Source organism: Anolis sagrei, chromosome 10 (assembly GCF_037176765.1).
Source record: "Anolis sagrei isolate rAnoSag1 chromosome 10, rAnoSag1.mat, whole genome shotgun sequence".
In the NCBI taxonomy this organism is placed as follows: domain Eukaryota; kingdom Metazoa; phylum Chordata; class Lepidosauria; order Squamata; family Dactyloidae; genus Anolis; species Anolis sagrei.
The window spans coordinates 34632057-34654182 of record NC_090030.1 but is presented as its reverse complement, the minus strand read 5'-3'; the positions used below and the strand labels follow the sequence as shown (position 1 = coordinate 34654182).

The 22126-nt window shown below is 44.2% G+C and overlaps 1 protein-coding gene across 1 annotated transcript in view; it reads right to left on the bottom strand.

Moving 5' to 3' along the window:
• Positions 1-22126, bottom strand: part of IL1RAPL2 (interleukin 1 receptor accessory protein like 2) — a 975615-nt gene that overhangs the window by 22783 nt on the left and 930706 nt on the right. Inside the window, exons 9-10 of the mRNA XM_067471687.1 lie at positions 10464-10607; positions 6054-6224 (exon numbers count right to left, since the gene is read on the bottom strand). Coding sequence (XP_067327788.1) covers positions 6054-6224; positions 10464-10607 — 315 coding nt within the window. The remainder of the gene's footprint in view (positions 1-6053; positions 6225-10463; positions 10608-22126) is intronic.

Below are 22126 nucleotides of genomic sequence, written 5' to 3'. Positions count from 1 at the left end.
GTATCTTCGCATTTCGTTTTTCCTGCCAAAGTGGAGTATCTTGCATTTGTCCCTGTTGAAATTCATTTTGTTAGTTTTGTCCCATCATCTCTCTAATCTGTCAAGATTGTTTTGAGTCCTGCTCCTGTCCTCTGGAGTCTTGGCTATCCCTCCCAATTTGGTGTCATCTGCAAACTTGATGATCCTGCCTTCTAGCCCTTCATCTAAGTCATTAATAAAGATGTTGAACAGGACCGGGCCCAGGGGGGAACCCTGCGGCACTCCACTTGTCACTTCTTTCCAAGATGAAGAGGAAGCCTTGGGGAGAATCACTCTCTGGGTTCGTCCATTTAACCAATTACAGATCCACCCGCTTCCCTTCCTTCCCTTCTTGACCTCTTGCCTGAGTGCTGGAAGGAAGGAACCTTCCTTCTTGTTGTTTCTTTGCTAGTGTTGATGTGGAGAGTGTCTGGTTTGTGTACTCTGGAATATGCAACATAGAATTGTCCTTCTTTAGGGGTCCCTTTCAAATCTATACTATACAGGCGCGGAGCAGGCGGGAGGGAGGGAGGCACTTTGGAGGCGCCGCCCCTTTTCTCTGCCATGGCTGCGGGGTGCCTTCTCGCCTCTTTGCTGGTTGGGCATGCTGTGGGTGCCTCTCGCGCTGGCTGTGCTCGCTCGCCAGGAGTGGAGGGAAGAGAATGAGTTTGGACGCATGCGCATTGTTCTCTTTGAAAATTTAAGGTCTTACTGTTTTTTTGGGAGGAATTTTTTTGAGTGCAGGACATAGATTGCCTTGAATGCTGTGTTGTGTCCAATAGGGCTGGGCGGTTTCGTTTCGTTAATTCGTAATTCGTTAATAATTCGTTAATTTTTTCAATTACAAAACGATAACGAACCATTCTGGAGCAATTATTAAAAAGAACGAATTTTCAAAAACGTTTTGTAAATGCTTCGTATTTCGATATTGTATTCGTTTCGTTATTGTTTTGAGGTCGTTTCGTTATTATTTCCGCATGTCTGGGCCAGTTTTATGGTTTAATTAGTGAAAAAAAATTATAATATCACACCAACAGTCAACAACAGAGGGAGAGGGAAGCTTCAGAAGGTTTTGGAGGTTTTTTAGGGTATTTCGCGGTCGCGTCCGCCATTAACGAATCGATTCGTTATTGTTTCGGAAATCGATTCGTTAATTTTTAACCATTTACGAAATTTCGTAAATATCGAACTTTTTAAAAGGAAAATTTTGTAATTATTTTAAATAACGAAACGCAAAAACCCGCCAAATACAAATCGATTTTAGAAACAATTTTTTCCGTTGTTACCCAGGCCTAGTGTCCAAATTTGGTGTCAATTTTCTCAGCGGTTTTTGAGTTCTGTGAATATCACAAACGAGCATTACATTTTTATTTATATAGATTATTATTATTATTGAAAATTAAACTGACTTTTGGAGAAATCCGAATGTTACAGAATCTTAACAAGAATGATTGCTGAGTGTTTCAATTTCTAAATTCCCACCTACCTTTCCCACATGTTTCTAACATCACTTCGGATGCACAAATTTTACCAAATTTGATACGACTTACAAGGAGTAGAATTTAACGAATTTAATACGACTTACGAGGAGTAGAATTTAATGAATTTAATACGACTTACGAGGAGTAGAATTTAATGAATTTAATACGACTTACGAGGAGTAGAATTTAATGAATTTAGTACAACTTACGAGGAGTAGAATTTAATGAATTTAATACGACTTACGAGGAGTAGAATTTAATGAATTTGATACCACTTACGAGGAGTAGAATTTAATGAATTTGATACCACTTACGAGGAGTAGAATTTAATGAATTTAATACGACTTACGAGGAGTAGAATTTAATGAATTTAATACGACTTACGAGGAGTAGAATTTAATGAATTTAATACGACTTATGAGGAGTAGAATTTAATGAATTTAATACGACTTACGAGGAGTAGAATTTAATGAATTTAATACGACTTACGAGGAGTAGAATTTAACGAATTTGATACGACTTACGAGGATTAGAATTTAATGAATTTAATACGACTTACGAGGAGAAATATATATATTTTTTGCACACAGCCCTAGCAAGAGCATATTTCTCTGCCTTCGGATCCTGAAATGAAGTTGTTGGCTGATCTGTCTCTACAAAAGACCATTGGTTTTTTGCAGGCTCCTCATTTCAAAATTTTAGGGACACAAACAAACTAACAAACAAAAACACTTTTGTGTAATCCAAGGATAATTAAAGTTAGGGATGTTACCAAACATCATGAATTGAACTTTACCAACTTTATTTAGAAGATATTAAATAGCAAATCGTGAGGCATAAAAACCTACTGTGGAACGTTGACTGACGTCTGAGTGATGCTCAATCATTATAATGTTTACTCGCATGTTGAACTTTCTGCCATAGGCTCAGTGTGGAAGTCACGCACTCAGTGGGAAACCATGACTAGCTTTCCCATCTTCCTTGCGCCCTTCTTGCACAATCTTCTCTATCCTCCATGATGTTTACAACTGTGGGGGATTGTAATGGCTAGAACGTTGTGGCTCTATGCTTGTGTAAACTTGTTGCATATGGAATTTATTGCCAAAAGAAAGAGTCTATCTGTCTTTATGACACACAACCACATAACTTCAACTTAGCACAGATTTACAGTGGGGGGAAAAGTATTTCGTCAGATACCAATTGTACAAGTTCTCCCACTTAAAAAGGCGAGAGATGCCTGGAATTGACGTCATAGGTAGACGTCAACTATGAGAGACAACATGAGAAAACACATCCAGAAAATCACATTGTCTGATTTTTAACGAATTCATTTGCAAATTGCTGGAGCCCCCGGTGACGACTGCTGAGTTGCTAAACTTATTGACCGAAAGGTCGCAGGTTCGAATCCGGGGAGCGACGTGAGCTTCCACTGTCAGCCCCAGCTTCCACCGACCTAGCAGTTTGAAAACATGCCAATGTGTAGATTAATCGCTACCGCTTCGGCGGGAAGGTAACAGCTCTCCATGCAGTCATGCCAGCCACATGACCTTGGAGGTGTCTACGGACAACGCCGGCTCTTCGGCTTAGAAATGGAGATGAGCACCACACCCCAAAGTCAGACATGACTGGACTTCATGTCAGGGGAAAACCTTTACCTTTACCTTTACCTTTACCTTTACCTTTACCTTTACCTTTACCTTTACCTTTACCTTTACCTTTACCTCTACCTCTACCTCTACCTCTACCTCTACCTCATCTCTACCTCTACCTCTACCTTTACCTCTACCTTTACCTTTACCTTTACCTTTACCCTTACCTTTATCTATTTGCAAAATATGGTGGAAAATAAGTATTTGGTCATCTACAAACACAAAGGACGACCACCTCACCCGCCTCATAGGAAACCTGTTACAAAACAGGAGCTTTTTTGTTGAGTTCCAGGGCCAGAGAAGCAGATGGTGGAAACAGAAGAACGGCCTGCCTCAGGGGAGCGTGCTTACTCCATTCCTGTTGAACATCTACACAAATGACCAGCCACTGCCAGAAGGGACAGAGAGTTTCATCTATGCAGATAATCGTGCCATCACCGCTCAAGCAGGGAGCTTTGAGATGGTTGAACAGAAGCTCTCCGAAGCTCTAGGTGCTCTTACTGCCTATTACAAATACTTATTTTCCACCATAATTTGCGAATAAATTTGTTAAAAATTAGACAGTGTGATTTTCTGGAGAACTTGTACAATTGGTATCTGACTAAATACTCCCTTCCCCCTCACTGTATATTCTTATTTACTTTAGTCCTCTCCGCAGGAAGTAAGAAACCCTTTGCATGTGAGAAAGAAAGATATAGGGGAGGAAAGCCAGTAATAATATTTTGGTCTCATAACCATACCGTGGGCTAATTGGTTGCTTTGGGTCAACCCGCCAACACAATTTTTATGGAAAATAGAGCAAAGAAGACAGAAACATAAAGTGGCCACTTCCAAACATATGGGAGTCTCATGTCTATGGTGATCTGTTGCAGAACGGGAGCTCGGAAAAGTAACTTTTTAAAATTACTCTTCCCAGAATCCCACTGGCAGCAGGTCAGGCTTCACAGAAGGGATTCTGACCACAACTGCAGCTGAAAACAAAGGTAGAAATCCCGTAAAGTAATTTGGATAGGAACTATATTGTTCATGGCAAGGTCTACATGTTTGACACCATTTTAATTTCTGTGACATATAGGAATTAGACATGTGCAACTATGGTTCTAAATGGTTCTAAAGTACTTACAAAACTAAAGTTCTGGTGGTGAAAACTAGGGGGCGCTGGTGCTTTGCTTCTACAGCGTTGCGAACGTTCTGGTGGTGAAAATTTCAGAACTCTAACAAGATTTTCAAAATTTCGTTATAAACGGCAGTTCCTAATGGTTTCTGTCGTAAAAATCACCAATAACAAAATAATAATGAAATTTCGAAATTTCATTCTAAACGGCAGTTCCTAATGGGTTCTGTCGTAAAAATCACCAATAACGAAATAATAATGAAATTTCGAAATTTCATTATAAACGGCAGTTCCTAATGGTTTCTGTCATAAAAATAACCAATAACGAAATAATAATGAAATTTCGAAATTTCATTATAAACGGCAGTTCCTAATGGGTTCTGTCATAAAAATCACCAATAACGAAATAATAATGAAATTTCGAAATTTCATTATAAACAGCAGTTCCTAGTGGGTTCTGTCATAAAAATCACCAATAACGAAATAATAATGAAATTTCGAAATTTCATTATAAACGGCAGTTCCTAATGGGTTCTGTCGTAAAAATCACCAATAACGAAATAATAATGAAATTTCGAAATTTCATTATAAACGGCAGTTCCTAATGGGTTCTGTCATAAAAATCACCAATAACGAAATAATAATGAAATTTCGAAATTTCATTATAAACGGCAGTTCCTAATGGGTTCTGTCGTAAAAATCACCAATAACGGAATAATAATGAAATTTCGAAATTTCATTCTAAACGGCAGTTCCTAATGGATTCTGTCGTAAAAATCACCAATAATGAAAGAATAATGAAATTTCGAAATTTCATTCTAAACGGCAGTTCCTAATGGGTTCTGTCGTAAAAATCACCAATAACGAAATAATAATGAAATTTCGAAATTTCATTCTAAACGGCAGTTCCTAATGGGTTCTGTCGTAAAAATCACCAATAACGATATAATAATGAAATTTCGAAATTTCATTCTAAACGGCAGTTCCTAATGGGTTCGGTCGTAAAAATCACCAATAACGAAATAATAATGAAATTTCGAAATTTCATTATAAACGGCAGTTCCTAATGGGTTCTGTCATAAAAATCACCAATAATGAAATAATAATGAAATTTTGAAATTCCATTATAAATGGCAGTTCCTAATGGGCTCTGTCATAAAAAATCACCAATAATGAAATAATAATGAAATTTCGAAATTTCATTATAAACGGCAGTTCGTAATGGGTTTCGTCACAAAAATCACCAATAATGAAAGAATAATGAAATTTCGAAATTTCATTATAAACGGCAGTTCCTAATGGGTTCTGTCATAAAAATCACCAATAACGAAATAATAATGAAATTTCGAAATTTCATTATAAACGGCAGTTCCTAATGGGTTCTGTCATAAAAATCACCAATAACGAAATAATAATGAAATTTCGAAATTTCATTATAAACGGCAGTTCCTAATGATTTCTGTCGTAAAAATCACCAATAATGAAATAATAATGAAATTTTGAAAGTTTTGTTAGAGTTCTGAAATTTTCACCACCAGAACGTTAGCAACACTGTAGGAGCAAAGCACCAGCGCCCCCTAGTGTGCTTGTATACTCAAGGCGGTTCCAAATTCCAGGATTCCATAGCAATGAGCCATGGTAGTTAAAGTGGTGTCAAACTGCATTATTTCTACACTGTGGACATGCTATATATCTAGTAAAAATTATTTTCGAAAGGTTCCAAGAATCTCCCAGCATCTTCTTAGGTGTATCCAACCAGTAGTCTGAAAACCCACACTTATTGGTACTTACTCCCAGTTGGGATCAGGTCCCTGTCTGGAATGAAGAGCTTGTATCCATAGTGTTTCTCCAGAACGTCAGGCAAGATTTCAAGTGCAAATTGTTCCTCTTCACTGTTGTCGCAGTCTAAAGTGTCTGGGTCCACTTTTGTGTAAGACAGATAGGCGTCGTATTCCTTATTGTCTGGAAAGAAAGTCACAAATCGCATTTCAGATGGAATTAAAGAGAGGTCAAAGCTGGACATTTTTCAAAACGAAGGCTGTGTAGTAGGGCTGGGTAACCACGGAAAAATTTGTTTCTAAACTCGATTCGTTTCCAGGGAGCGCTAGCGTTTCTAAATTCTAAAGACTTCCGAAATTTGAGATTTCAAAGTTTCGTTATTTACGAAATTTCGTTAATTTCGAATCAATTCGTTAATGGCGGACGCGATTGCACAATATGCTAAATAAACCTCCAAATGGGACAGGGGGAACTTCTGAAGCTTCCCTCTCCCTCTGTTGTTGACTGTTGGTGTGATAAAACAAACAACAACTATAAAACTTGCACCAGACATGCGAAAATAATTACGAAATAATTATGAAAAAATAACGAAATATTTTCGAAATAATAACAAAATAATTACGAAATAAATTGAAAAAATTGTTTCGAATCCAATTTACTCCTCACACTATTCCTGCATGGCTCAATATCGGATGGTAAGCTAATTTAAATACGAATTAATAACGAATTATGAAATTAACGAACAAAACCGCCCAGCCCTACTGTGTAGAATCAAAGTTACACCGAAGGAACAAAGAATTGTGCAGGGAGAAGTTACTTAAGAGTAAAACTGGATTGTAGAAGGCTTTCATGGCCGGATTATGGCCTTGTAACCCAAAAAACCTACAACAACCCAAACAACAACAAAACTGGTGGGTCTTCTATCAGCAGAGCAGTGAATTAATGCCCAACTTTACCCAACTTTAATGCCCAACTTTAGTCCAAACATTAAAGGAGTTACTCTTGATCTCATCCTAACAAATGTGGAGGACCTGATCGATGCAGTTGAAGTGGTCGGATCCTTATGGGCAAGTGACCATGTGCTCCTGCAATTTGAGATACAGGAGCGACTTGATACAGGAGTGTGAGAGAATTGGCCGTCTGCAATGACGTTGCCCAGGGGACGCCAGGATGATTTGATGTTTTTATCATCCTTGTGGTAGGCTTCTCTCATGTCCCCGCATGAGGAGCTGGAGCTGATAGAGGGAGCTCATATGCCTCTCCCCGGATTCGAACAAGTCAAACCCGCATTTTGGACTTTAGGAGAGCTGATTTCTGAAAAATGAAGGAAACACTGAGCAGCATTCCATGGACACAGATACTAAACGACAAGGGAGTTACGGATGGATGGGAATTTCTCAAGAGTGAAATACTCAAGGCGCAATTGCAAACTGTGCCAACAAAAAGAAAAAAATAGGACAAGTGCAAAGAAGCCAGAATGGATGGCCAAAGAACTTCTAACTGTGCTAAAACACAAAAGAGACATGCACAAGAAGTGGAAAAAGGGAGAAATCACCAAAGAAGAATTCAAACAAATAGCCAACACCTGTAGGGAAAAGGTCCGCAAGGCTAAAGCACAAAACGAGCTCAGGCTTGCCAGGGACATTAAAAACAATAAAAAGGGCTTCTTTTCTTATGTCAGTAGAAAAAGGAAAAACAAGGAGGTGATAGGGCCTCTTTGAGGAGAAGATGGGGCAATGCTGACAGGGGATGATAGGGAAAAGGCAGAACTACTTAATGCCACAGGGTTCCGTCCTAGGCCCGGTCCTGTTCAACATCTTTCTTAATGACTTAGATGAAGGGTTAGAAGGCAGGATCATCAAGTTTGCAGACGACACCAAATTGGGAGGGAGAGCCAAGACTCCAGAGGACAGGAGCAGGATTCAAAGGGATCTTGACAGATTAGAGAGATGAATGGCCAAAACTAACAAAATGAAGTTCAACAGGGACAAATACAAGAGACTCCACTTTGGCAGAAAAAACGAAATGCAAAGATACAGAAGGGGGGACAATCCCTGGCTCGAGAGCAGTATGTGTGAAAAGGATCTTGGAGTCAGTTCTTGTGGGTTTTTTCGGGCTATATGGCCATGTTTTAGAAGCATTTCTCCTGACATTTCGCCTGCATCTATGGCAAGCTTCCTCAGAGGTGAGATCTTGGAGTCCTCATGGACAACAGGTTAAACATGAACCAGGAATGTGATGTGGCGGCAAACAAAGCCAATGGGATTTTGGCCTGCATCAAGAGGAGCCTAGTGTCTAGATCTAGGGAAGTAATGCTCCCCATGCTCTATTCCGCTTTGGTTAGACCACGTCTGGAATATTGTGTCCAATTCTAGGCACCACAATTCAAGAGAGATATTGACAAGCTGGAATGTGTCCAGAGGAGGGCGACTCAAATGATCAAGGGTCTGGAGAACAAGCCCTATGAGGAGCGGCTTAAGGAGCTGGGCATGTTTAGCCTGAAGAAGAGAAGGCTGAGAGGAGATATGATAGCCATGTATAAATATGTGAGAGGGAGGAGGGAGCAAGCTTGTTTTCTGCTTCCCTGGAGACTAGGACGCAATGGAACAATGGCTTCAAACTACAAGAGAGGAGATTCCATCTGAACATGAGGAAGAACTTTCTGACTGTGAGAGCCGTTCAGCAGTGGAACTCTCTGCCCCGGAGTGTGGTGGAGGCTCCTTCTTTGGAAGGTTTGAAACAGAGGCTGGATGGCCATCTGTCAGGGGTGATTTGAATGCAATATTCCTGCTTCTTGGCAGAATGGGGTTGGACTGGATGATGGCCCACGAGGTCTCTTCCAACTCTTGGATTCTATGATTCTATGAGTTACTGTTTAGGGTTAAACCCATTTTGAGCACTGCCTCCAGAAGCCAGAGATGAAAGGGGAAGCCTTTGCCTTTGTTCTGTGTAGTTGTATGCCAGTGGTTCTCAACCTTCTTAATGCCATGACCCCTTAAAACAGTTCCTCATGTGGTGGTGACCCCCAACTGTAACATTATTTTCGTTGCTATTTCATAACTGTAATTTTGCTACTGTTATGAATCGTAATGTAAATATCTTAATATGCAAGATGTATTTTCAAATCCCAAATACCTGATATGCCCAAATTTGAATACTGGTGGGATGGGAGTGATTGATTTTGTCATTTGGGTATGTTGGAGTTGCTGGGGATTTATAGTTCACCTACAATCAAAGAGCCTTCTGAACTCCACCAATGATGGAATTGAATCAAACGTGGCACACAGAATTCCCATGACCAAGAGAAAATACTGGAAGGGTCTGGTGGACATTGACCTTGAGTTTTTGGAGTTGTAGTTCACCTACATCCAGAGAATACTGTGGACTCAAACAATGGTGGATCTGGACCAAACTTGGCAGCAATACTCAATATGCCCAAATGTGAACACTGGTGGAGTTTGGGGAAAACAGACCTTGCCATTTGGGCATTGTAGTTGATGGGATTTATAGTTCACCCACAATGAAATAGCATTCTGAACCCCACCAATGATAGAATTAGATCAAACTTCCCACACAGAACCCCCATCACCAACAGAAAATACTATGTTTTCTGATGGTTTTTGGCGACCCCTCTAACACCCCCTTGCGACCCCCACAGGGGTCCCGACCCCCAGGTTGAGATACACTGTTGTATGCCATTGTTATTCCACTGCATTAAAGGAATGAAATGTTTGCCTATCTGTGTCTATTGTAACATTCTATCTCCTTGGGGAGATAGAATGGAAGATGGAAGATAAATAGAATCATAGAATTATAGAATCAAAGAGTTGGAAGAGACCTCCTGGGCCATCCAGTCCAACCCCATTCTGCCAAGAAGCAGGAATATTGCATTCAAATCACCCCTGACAGATGGCCATCCAGCCTCTGCTTCAAAGCTTCCAAAGAAGGAGCCTCCACCACACTCCGGGGCAGAGAGTTCCACTGCTGAACGGCTCTCACAGTCAGGAAGTTCTTCCTAATGTTCAGGTGGAATCTCCTCTCTTGTAGTTTGAAGCCATTGTTCCATTGCGTCCTAGTCTCCAGGGAAGCAGAAAACAAGCTTGCTCCCTCCTCCTCCCTGTGGCTTCCTCTCACATATTTATCCATGGCTATCATATCTCCTCTCAGCCTTCTCTTCTTCAGGTTAAACATGCCCAGCTCCCCAAGCCGCTCCTCATATAAAGTGTTGTTGTTGTTATTATTATTATTATTATTATTATTATTATTATTATTATTATTATATGATAATAATAATAAGATAACAACAACAACAATACTTTATTTATCTTCCTCTCTATCTCCCCAATGGGACCCATAACAATAACAACAACAGTAATAATAATGATCATTCATGGTCATAGTCCTTCAGAGAAATCCACTTACCACCCACGGTTTCATCTCCTCCAAAAGTCTGTCTGTAGCACAGCATCAGTTCGACGTTGTAACACTTGTAGATCGTGATAAGTAATGCCAGCAGAAGAAGGATTGCCCCCAAACCTCCGGCAAGCTCGATCTTGGAGATCAGGTCTAGGATCAAACATGAAAAGATGGTTAGATTAGGAAAAGGTAAGATGGTTATGCTTGAAGTTGCTTTAGATCCCATCCTGAGAGAAAAACCAAAATGAAGAGATGGATATGCAATCAATCAAAAGCATTGCATAAATTAGTATAAAACTGATAAAAATAGAAGGAGTGCAGGCGGTGAAATATCTTTTGACCAAAAACGGGCAATCTGACATCCGCCGGGAAGTAGCAGCCAATAGTGAAAGGACCAAGGCAGAGACATCTCCAGCTCACCCCCTGTTTGGGTATCAGCCAGCACATCAACGACTTAAATCAAGACATAGTTCTCTAAGATCTACAGAGACACTCACTGGAACACCCCAGCAAGCGAGAGTCCAAAAGTGGCAGGGGGTAGCAGCCAATAGTGAAAGGACCAAGGCAGAGACATCTCCAGCTCATCCCTTGTTTGGGTATCAGCCAGCACGTCAACGACTTAAATCAAGAAATAGTTTTCTTAGATCTACAGAGACACTCGCTGGAACACCCCAGCAAGCGAGAGTCCAAAAGTGGCAGGCTCAAACCCAGAACCTCAACCAATGGCTGATACCAAATGAGAGACTCCCCCCTGGGCACACAGAAGAAGACTGGGCGACTTGGAAGGCATTGAACAGACTGCGCTCTGGCACCACGAGATGCAGAGCCAATCTTAAGAAATGGGGCTACAGGGTGGAATCCTCGGCATGTGAGTGTGGAGAAGAGCAAACCAGAGACCACCTGCTGCAATGCAACCTGAGCCCTTCTTCCACATGATGCACAATGGAGGACCTTCTTGCGGCAACCCCAGAGGCACTCCAAGTGGCCAGATACTGGTCAAAGGACATTTAACCAAATACCAAATTTGCAAAATCTGTGTGTTTTTTTCTTTTTCTTTTCAATCTCTGTGTTTGTTTTGCTCTGTTAGAATTGTAATACAATGGTTGCTGATGTCACGATAAATAAATAAGCAATGAGAAGAGCTGCTAGACTGAGAACAAGCCATGAGAATAAAGGCAAAGACCCATCTAGAGGAAAAGTGTTCTTGCCATACATCAAGGGAACCCCTGACCGCAGAGGGAAGCTGATGGAGAAACACAACCTACAAACTATCTCCAGACCCACCAAGAACATCCAACAAATGCTCCATTCAGCAAAGGACAAAGAGTCCCTCTCATCTCTGCAAGAGTATACCATGCAGCTGTGGTCAAGTCTACATAGGGACCACCATTTGTTGTTCGTTCGTTCAGTCGCTTCCGACTCTTTGTGACCTCCTGGACCATCCCAGGCCAGAGCTTCCTGTTGTCCATCACCACCCCCAGCTCCTTCAGAGTCAAGCCAGTCTCTTCAGAGTCAAGCCAGCTGCGTCCGTACCTTGGGAGGGCTGACTTGGTCACGGTAGTACATGCTTTGGTTACATCCCGCTTAGACTACTGCAACGCTCTCTACGTGGGGTTGCCTTTGAAGACTGCCCGGAAGCTGCAGCAAGTCCAACACGCGGCAGCCAGATTACTAATGGGTGCTGGGTACAGGGAGCACACCACTCCGCTGTTACGCCAGCTCCACTGGCTGCCAATTAGCTTCCGAGCACAATTCAAAGCCCTAAACGGCTCCGGCCCTGTTTACCTCTCCGAACGTATTCTCCCCTATGAACCATCAAGATTATTAAGATCGTCTGAAGAGGCCCTGCTCTTGGTCCCACTGGCCTCGCAAGCGTGCCTGGTGGGGACGAGGGACAGGGCCTTCTCGGTGGTGGCCCCACGACTCTGGAACTCTCTCCCACTGGAGATCAGAACCGCCCCATCCATCCTAACATTTAGGAAACGGGTGAAGACATGGCTGTGGAGTCAGGCCTTCGAGGAATGAGACAACACCATAGGACCCTGGATGGAAGTTGAGGTAGATCCATCTTAATAGGACGACTGACCACTGTAGTTTTAGATATAGTGTTTTTAAAGTTGTTTTTGTAATTGTGATATATGATATTTTAATGAGTGTATATGTTTTTTATGGCTGGAAACCGGGCTGAGTCCCTCAATGAGGTTGAGAAGCTCGGTATAGAAAACTGTGAAATACTAATAATAATGATTCAAGGATACCATCCCTCCACCTTGCACTTGGTTGACCCCACTTCCTTTTCCCTTCCCTTTTCCCCAGCATCATTGTCTTCTCTAAGCTTTCCTGTCTTCTCATGATGTGGCCAAAGGACTTCCACTTTGTCTCTAGTCTCCTTCCCTCCAGTGAGCAGTCGGGCTTTATTTCCTGGAAGTATGGGCTGGTTGGATCTTCTCGCAGTCCAAGGCACTCTCAGGACTTTCCTCCAACACCACAGCTCAAAAGCATCTCTCTTCCTTCGCTCAGTCTTCCTTCTGGTCCAGCTCTCACATCCGTAGGTGACTACTACAGGGAAGACCATGGCTTTGACTAGGCAATGGATCTTGGTTGCCAGTCTGATGTCTCTACTCTTCACTATCTTATCGAGATTGGTCATTGCTCTCCTCCTGACTTCCTAGCCTCAGTCTGCGTCTGCAGTATCCTTCCCTCCAATGAGCAGTCGGGCTTTCTTTCCTGGAAGTATGGACTGGTTGGATCTTCTCGCGGTCCAAGGCACTCCAACGTCACAGTTCAAAAGCATCTGTCTTCCATCTTCCTTATGGTCCAGCTCTCACATTCATAGGTTACTACGGGAATACCATTAGTTGTGGGCCATCCAGTCCAACCCCCTTCTGCCAAGAAGCAGGAAAATTGCATTCAAAGCACCCCCAACAGATGGCCATCCAGCCTCTGTTTAAAAGCCTCCAAAGTAGGAGCCTCCACCACAACCTGGGGCAGAGAGTTCCATGGCTGAACAGTAGGGATGGGCGGTTTCGTTTCGTTAATTCGTAATTCGTTAATAATTCGTTAATTTTTTCAATTACAAAACGATAACGAACCATTCTGGAGCAATTATTAAAAAGAACGAATTTTCAAAAACGTTTTGTAAATGCTTCGTATTTCGATATTGTATTCGTTTCGTTATTGTTTTGAGGTCGTTTCGTTATTATTTCCGCATGTCTGGGCCAGTTTTATGGTTTAATTAGTGAAAAAAAATTATGATATCACACCAACAGTCAAGAACAGAGGGAGAGGGAAGCTTCAGAAGGTTTTGGAGGTTTTTTAGCGTATTTCGCGGTCGCGTCCGCCATTAACGAATCGATTCATTATTGTTTCGGAAATCGATTCGTTAATTTTTTACCATTTATGAAATTTCGTAAATATCGAACTTTTTAAAAGGAAAATTTTGTAATTATTTTAAATATCGAAACAAAAAAAAACCCCAAATACAAATCGATTTTAGAAACAAATTTTTCCGTTGTTACCCAGGCCTACTGAACAGCTCTCACAGTCAGAAAGTTCTTCGCCATGTTCAGGTGGAATCTCTGTTCTGTCGCACGCTGGGCCTGTAAAGAATTTCCTTTAAGACAGGACGTGCAACCTTTGCCCAGCGGGAAGCCAGGGGGCCCAAGGAGAAGTTTTCAGAGGTTTTCCACCACAAATGACCTTTAGATGGCTTGTGAAGTATAACAAAGTCTTTTATTAATGAACAATCAAACAGAAACTTCTCTTGTCTTCAGAAAGATAAACAAATGAATCCAGGCTTTTATGCAACTGGTAGCTTCCTAAACATGCCCACGAAGGACAGGCAACTGTCTTCAATAACTTCTTCTTTACATTAAATGGAAATCCCCTTTTTAACTTCTCCCAGGCTGACTGTAATCTAACCCTTACTGATGTGGGCTCTGCTACCGGGTCGAACTGCGTCTCGAAGCACCGAGTGGACCTACCAGTACAGGCTTAGATATTCTCCAGCTGGAGTTCTTTGGTCTTCCAAAACTGTTTACCCTCAGAGCTTTAGGGCTGTTTCTCTGGGAATCTTTGGGTGCTCTTAAGACTGTTCTACCCCGAAGGTCTTAAGGGTTGAAGCTTTTGTACAGGGGAAGCTTGCACACGTCCTGTTCATTAGCTTTCCTTGCTGAGACTAACTAAAAATGGCTCCCTTCCCTTCCCAATTGCCCTGAGCAAGGGGCGGGACCAAAACTTAACGATTATTATTATTATTTTATTATTAAACTTTATTTGTACCCCGCTAGCATCTCCCGAAGGATTCGATGCGGGTTACACAGGCCGAGGCCTCGACACACAACATAACAATACAGTCTAAGCAAATCAAACAATTAAAAACAGAGTAAAGCAAAGTAAACAACAGGCACAATACACTAAAACACAATAAAACTGGGCCGGGCCAGAAGGTGGGTACAAAGATTAAAAGTGCTGATGTGACAGGAGGTGTGTAAAGGGCTTCTAGGGCAAGTGCGATGTGCAGCAGTCATTGGTTCTGATAAAGTGCTTATGGGACTTGGTAGTGGGGGTTTCCTAATCTGGGAAGGCGCATCGGAAAAGCCAGGTCTTCAAGTTCTTTCTGAAGACAGCCAATGTAGGGGCCTGTCTAAGGTCTTTGGGGAGGGTGTTCCAGAGTTGGGGGGCCACCACGGAAAAGGCCCTGTCCCTCGTCCCCACCAAGCGCACTTGCGATGCCGGTGGGATCGCAAGCAGGGCTTCTCCAGATGAATGAAGGGAGCGCGTGGGTTCATAAACGGAGATGCGTTCACACAGGTAGGCAGGTCACAAACCGTTCAGGGCTTTGTAGGTAAGCACCTGCACCTTAAATTGGGCTCGGAATATAAACGGCAGCCAGTGGAGCTCCTTGAACAGGAGGGTTGACCTCTCCCTGTAAGGGGCCCCAGTTAGCATCCTGGCTGCTGATCGTTGGACCAGTTGGAGCTTCCGAGCCGTCTTCAAGGGCAGCCCCATGTAGAGCGCATTGCAGTAGTCCATCTAGAGGTGACCAAGGCATGGACCACTCCGGCCAGATCCGCCTTTGCGAGGTACGGTTGCAGTTGGCGCATGAGTCTCAATTGTGCGAAAGCCCTCTTGGACACCGCCGACGCCTGAGCCTCAAGCGTAAGAGATGAATCCAAGAGGACTCCCAAACTGCGGACCTGTGGCTTCAGGGGGAGTGTAACCCCGTCCAGCACAGGTTGCCACCCTATACCCCAATCCGGTTTGCAATCGACCAGAAGGACCTCTGTCTTGTCGGGATTGATCTTCAGCTTTTTCCTCCTCATCCAGATAGACACAGCGGCCAGGCACTCATCCAGCACCCGAGAGGCCTCCTTGGAATTAGGTGGAAAAGAGTAGTATGGACAGGTGACTTGCCCTATGGACGATGATGGACAGGTGACTTGCCCTATGACTGCAACTAAAGGAAGCCACCTATCTGCAGAGTCCCTGAAACCCAGGGCTGTAAGCAAACATTTAATACAAAGCAAATAAGTTTGGAGCTCCTGGTACAGCCGTACCAGAACAATCTCCTTTCCTGTAGTTTGAAGCCATTGCTCTGTGTCCTAGTCTCTAGGGCAGCAGAAAGGAAGCTTGCTCCCTCCTCCCTAAGACCTCCCCTCACACAACACAACATTGTTCAAACTTCCCCAAACATGAATCAAGGAACATGGAAGGCACTGTAGACTAACTCAACCTGATAAGTCAGCCATAGCAGAGCACCTGATGAACCAACCTGGGTACAATATATTATTGGAGAACACTGAAATGCTGGACCACTCTCACAACCACTGTGTCAGACTACACAGCATACATCATCATCATCATCATCATCATAGAATCCTTGGAGACTAGGACGCAATGGAACAATGGCTTCAAACTACAAGAGAGGAGATTCCATCTGAACATTAGGAAGAACTTCCTGACTGTGAGAGCCGTTCAGCAGTGGAACTCTCTGCCCCGGAGTGTGGTGGAGGCTCCTTCTTTGGAAGCTTTTAAGCAGAGGCTGGATGGCCATTTGTCAGGAGTGATTTGAATGCAATATTCCTGCTTCTTGGCAGAATGGGGTTGGACTGGATGGCCCATGAGGTCTCTTCCAACTCTTTGATTCTATGATTCTATGATTCTATGATTCTATGATTCTATGATTCTATGATTCTATGATTCTATGATTCTATGATTCTATGATTCTATGATTCTATTATTCTATGATTCTATCATCATCATCATCTTTAATTACTTATTAATCGCCCTCCATCCGAGAATGCTCTAGGCAATTTACAGCTAAATTGTAAAAGATAAAATGCATACATACAGAAATTAAAAATTAACAGAGATCGAATGCTCTAGTAAAAAGCCAGGTCTTAAGAGTAAAAGGCCCGAAGTCACGCATGGCTCTCATGTAGGGCGGCCATTAAGGAATTCCACAATAAGGCAGGGGCAGAAATGGAGAAAGCCCACCTGCGCCTGGTCCTTTCCAAGGGCACTTCTCTAGGACCCGGTCTATGGAGTAAGTCACGTTGGGATGGTCGTTGCGACCTCCGATGATGGGAGAAGGAGAGGCGGTCCCTAAGGTACGATGGACCCTGGCCGTAAAGAATTTTAAAGGTCAGAACTAGCATCTTAGTCAGGCCACGGGACTCAGTGGGAAGCCAATGCAAATGCAGCAACACTGGTGTTCTATGGCATGTCATGGGCGTTCTTGTGAGTAGCCTGGCTGCTGCATTCTGGACAGTACGGAGCTTTTGGGTCGTAGACATCGGAAGGAAGGCCCACATTCAGGGCGTTGCAATAGTCCAGCCTAGACGTGACCGTGGCATGGGTGGCAGTTGCCAGAGCCTCATCAGATAGGTAGGGTGCCCATTGCCTTGCTTGTCGTAGGTGGAACAAGGCCTGTTTGCTGGCAGCAGCGACCTGAGCCTCCATTGTCAGCTACGAATCCAGGATGACACCTAAGCTCTTAACAGTGATCGATGGAGATAGGGCGGCACCATCGAAGGTGGGCAACGGATGAGTCAGACCTGCCGGGTGGCCATGCCAGAGAATCTCAGCCTTCGCCGGGTTCACCTTCAGTCTGCTAGCACGTAGCCAGTTTGACAGAGCTTCCAGACATCGGGTGAAATTGTCTGGAATTGACGTTGCTCCAGGCTCCAGGCGCAGAAGGAGTTGGGTATCGTCTGCATATTGGTAGCAGTCTAGGCCAAAACTCTGAGCCAAACTAGCAAGGGGTCTAACGTAGATGTTGAAGAGAAGAGGGGAGAGAATTGCACCTTGGGGGACCCCACATAGGAGGGGGGATCTACCGGAGACTTGATCCATATACTCCACGCGTTGGCTCCGGTTCCGGAGAAATGAGTCGAACCAATTGAGGGCCTGACTGCGAACCCTGGACATGGCAAGACGGTGAATCATTAGATCGTAGTCGACGGTGTCAAACGTGCGGTAAGGTCGAGAAGTACCAATAGATCCACCGTTGTCAGACTGGCGACGGAGTTCATCCGTAATGGCAACCAGGACTGTCTCCGTCCCATGACCCGGGCGGAAACCTGACTGGAAAGGGTCCAGACTGGCTGTGTCATCCAGGAATTGCTGCAATTGTCCCAGTACAGCCCGCTCTATCACCTTGCCTAAGAATGGCAGATTGGAAACTGGATGGTAATTGGCAAGGGTCATAGGGTCCAAGCTAGGTTTCTTTAACAAGGGACGAACCCTTGCCTCTTTTAGATTTTTTATTTATCGTGTCATCAGCAACCATTGTATTACAATTCTAACGGAGCAAAGCAAACACACAGATTAAAAAGAAAAAGGAAAAAAACCACACAGATTTTGCAAATTTGGTATTTGGTTAAATGTCCTTTGACCAGTATCTGGCCACTTGGAGAAGCCTCTGGGGTTGCCGCAAGAAGGTCCTCCATTGTGCATCATGTGGCAGGGCTCAGGGTGCATTGCAGCAGGTGGTCAGTGGTTTGTTCTTCTCCGCACTCGCATGCCGAGGATTCCACTTTGTAGCCCCATTTCTGAAGGTTAGCTCTGCATCTCGTGGTGCCAGAGCGCAGTCTGTTCAGCGCCTTCCAAGTCGCCCAGTCTTCTGAGTGCCCAGGGGGGAGTCTCTCATCTGGTATCACCCATGAATTGAGGTATAGAATCATAGAATCATAGAATCATAGAATCAAAGAGTTGGAAGAGACCTCATGGGCCATCCAGTCCAACCCCCTGCCAAGAAGCAGGAATATTGCATTCAAATCACCCCTGACAAATGGCCATCCAGCCTCTGCTTAAAAGCTTCCAAAGAAGGAGCCTCCACCACACTCCCTCCGGGGCAGAGAGTTCCACTGCTGAACGGCTCTCACAGTCAGGAAGTTCTTCCTAATGTTCAGATGGAATCTCCTCTCTTGTAGTTTGAAGCCATTGTTCCGCGTCCTAGTCTCCAAGGAAGCAGAGAACAAGCTTGCTCCCTCCTCCCTGTGGCTTCCTCTCACATATTTATCCATGGCTATCATATCTCCTCTCAGCCTTCTCTTCTTCAGGCTAAACATGCCCAGTTCCCTAAGCCGCTCCTCATAGGGATTGTTCTCCAGGCCCTTGATCATTGTAGTCGCCCTCCTCTGGACACATTCCAGCTTGTCAATATCTCTCTTGAATTGTGGTGCCCAGAATTGGACACAATATTCCAGATGTGGTCTAACCAAAGCAGAATAGAGGGGTAGCATTACTTCCTTAGATCTAGACACTATGCTCCTATTGATGCAGGCCAAAATCCCATTGGCTTTTTTTGCCGCCACATCACATTGTTGGCTCATGTTTAACTTGTTGTCCAACATTGTTGTCCAAAGGTGCTGGGTTTGGGCCTGCCACTTTTGGACTCTCACTTGCTGAGGTGTTCCAGCGAGTGTCTCTGTAGATCTAAGAAAACTATGTCTGGATTTAAGTCATTGACGTGCTGGCTGATACCCAAACAGGGGATGAGCTGGAGATGTCTCTGCCTTGGTCCTTTCACTATTGGCTGCTCCTTCCCGGCGGATGTCAGGTGGTGCAATACTGGCTAAGCAGTGTAATTTCTCCAGTGGTGTAGGGCGCAGACACCCTGTGATAATGCGGCATGTCTCATTAAGAGCCACATCTACTGTTTTAGTGTGGTGAGATGTGTTCCACACTGGGCATGCATACTCAGCAGCAGAGTAGCATAGCGCAAGGGCAGATGTCTTCACTGCGTCTGGTTGTGATCCCCAGGTTGTGCCAGTCAGCTTTCGTAGGTTGTCCGGAAAAAAACCCTGTTCAAGAGAGCCATGGATTATACTGCACAACGGATCGAGTAGATGACCATCCATGAAACACAATAAGCTAACCAGAGCAATAGATCAGCCTTGACTACACGTTCGACCATCATCCTGGCATATGCTCTACATTTTACTATATTGCATTGCAAAGGACTTATTATCTCTGCAGCACAGGAAAGCGTGAGAACATTACCCATGCTGCCAAGGCCCCTTTTGATGGTCCATTGAAGGCCGTAAATGGCAGGATGATTTCCACAGGGTGGGTGGGTTTTGCCGAAGGGTCGTGAAAACATTCATAAAACCGTCCTCCAGTTCATCTCAGTCCCGTTTGCAAGCGACGGCATGGAGTCGACATGAATCACGATCCCTATAAGCCTGAACCACTGGGAAGCCCTCGCTAACAGCCTGAAATGCCATTTCCAATACGGCATAAGAACCCGAAGCCTTGCATTAACCTTGTATTCCAGTGTGCCCGCCCATTTAAAAACCATCAAGGAGCCAATCCAATACTACAAGAGATGCTTCAGAAAAGAGATATTAATTTCCACCCGATGTCGGTGCTGATATTTATGGCCTGGGGAGCATGGGGAGAGGAATAAAACTCTGGCGATGTACAGAATGAAAAGGAGGGGAAGATAAAGCTCTCAGAAACTTAGATGATGTGACGAGTTTATATATCATCAGCACAGCTTTGAAGTTGATGCACAAAGAGAGAGAGAGAGAGAGAGAGGCAGCGTTTCCACTGTTTCATCTTGCAAATCCTCCCGCTTCTGTAATTTATGATGGGATATTGTTGCTTGCCAAGGTATCGTGGCATCAGAGAATCAAAGAAGAAAGGGATGTAGACACACTCCTGTTAGTTGTTTCAGGGAGATTAAAGCGGTCTCCTGGCACTAGCCACAAAAGTCAGCACCATCTCCCAGTGAAAAAAACCAAGCCTAGATGCCACCATATCTAGTAACTATCGCCCAGTTTCAAACCTTCCATTTTTGGGCAAGGTGATTGAACGGACAGTGGCGGGGCAGCTACAGCAATTCTTAGATGAGACTGCAGGTTTGGACCCCTTTCAATCAGGCTTTTGCTCAGGTCATGGGACAGAGACTGTCTTGGTAGCTATTACTGATGAAATTCGTCGTCAGTGAGACCGAGGCGGATCAGCGCCATTGGTACTCTTGGACCTCACAGCTGCATTCAACACCGTGGACCATGACTAGCTGATCCATTGATTGGCTCTGTCTGGTGTATGAGGAGGTTTAGCCCTGAAATGGTTCAATGCGTTCCTCCGGGACCGGAGACAGAGGGTGGAGTGGTCAGGCCAAAGCTCTGAGAGCTCCTGCCTTTGTACTTTGTTGAGGCCCCAGCACTCTTTGGCAGAGAAGGATAAAGACCTTTCAAAAACCATATTACCAAAGCTTTGAGCCATGGAAGTCAAAGTGATGTCAAACTGAATTAATGCTACAGTGTAGACGCACCTTTAGCATTGCTGTGCCCATTTATCCTGGAAGCCTGCCACATGGTTGCTAGTGGGTGCTAGAAACAATATCAAACGAAAGCTGACTGGCATAACCAGGGGATCACAACCAGACACAGTGAAGACATCTGCCCTTGCGCTATGCTACTCTGCTGCTGAGTACGCATGCCCAGTGTGGAACACATCTCACCACGCTAAAACAGTGGATGTGGCTCTTAATGAGACATGCCGCATTATCACCGGTGCTTGGCTGCTGTGTTGGACTGGATGGGAGCTAAAAAATTGAAACTGAATTCAGACAAGACAGAGGTCCTACTGGTCAGTTGCAAGGCCGAACAGGGCATAGGGTTACAGGCTGTGTTAGACGGGATTACACACCCCCTGAAGACGCAGGTTCGCAGCTTGGGAGTGACCCTGGACTCATCGCTGAGCCTGGAACTCCAGGTCTCAGCGGTGGCCGGGAGAGCTTTTGTACAATTAAAACTTGTGCGCCAGCTGCGCCCGTACCTTGGGTAGTCTGATTTGGCCACAGTGGTCCACGCTCTTGTTACATCCCGAATAGACTACTGCAACACGCTCTACGTGGGGCTGCCTTTGAAGACTGTTTGGAAACTTCAATTAGTCCAACAGGCGGCAGCCAGATTACTCTCCCGAGCATCATACAGGGAGCATACCCCCCCCCCTCTGCTGTGTCAACTCCACTGGCTGCCGATCCAGTTCTGAGCACAATTCAAAGTGCTGGTTTTGACCTACCTGTCCGAACGTATCTCCTTCTTCGTCCCACGTCGGAATTTAATATCTTCTGGGGAGGCCCTGCTCTCGGCCCCACCTTTATCACAAGTGAGACTGGTGGGAACGAGGGACAGGGCCTTCTCGGTGGTGGC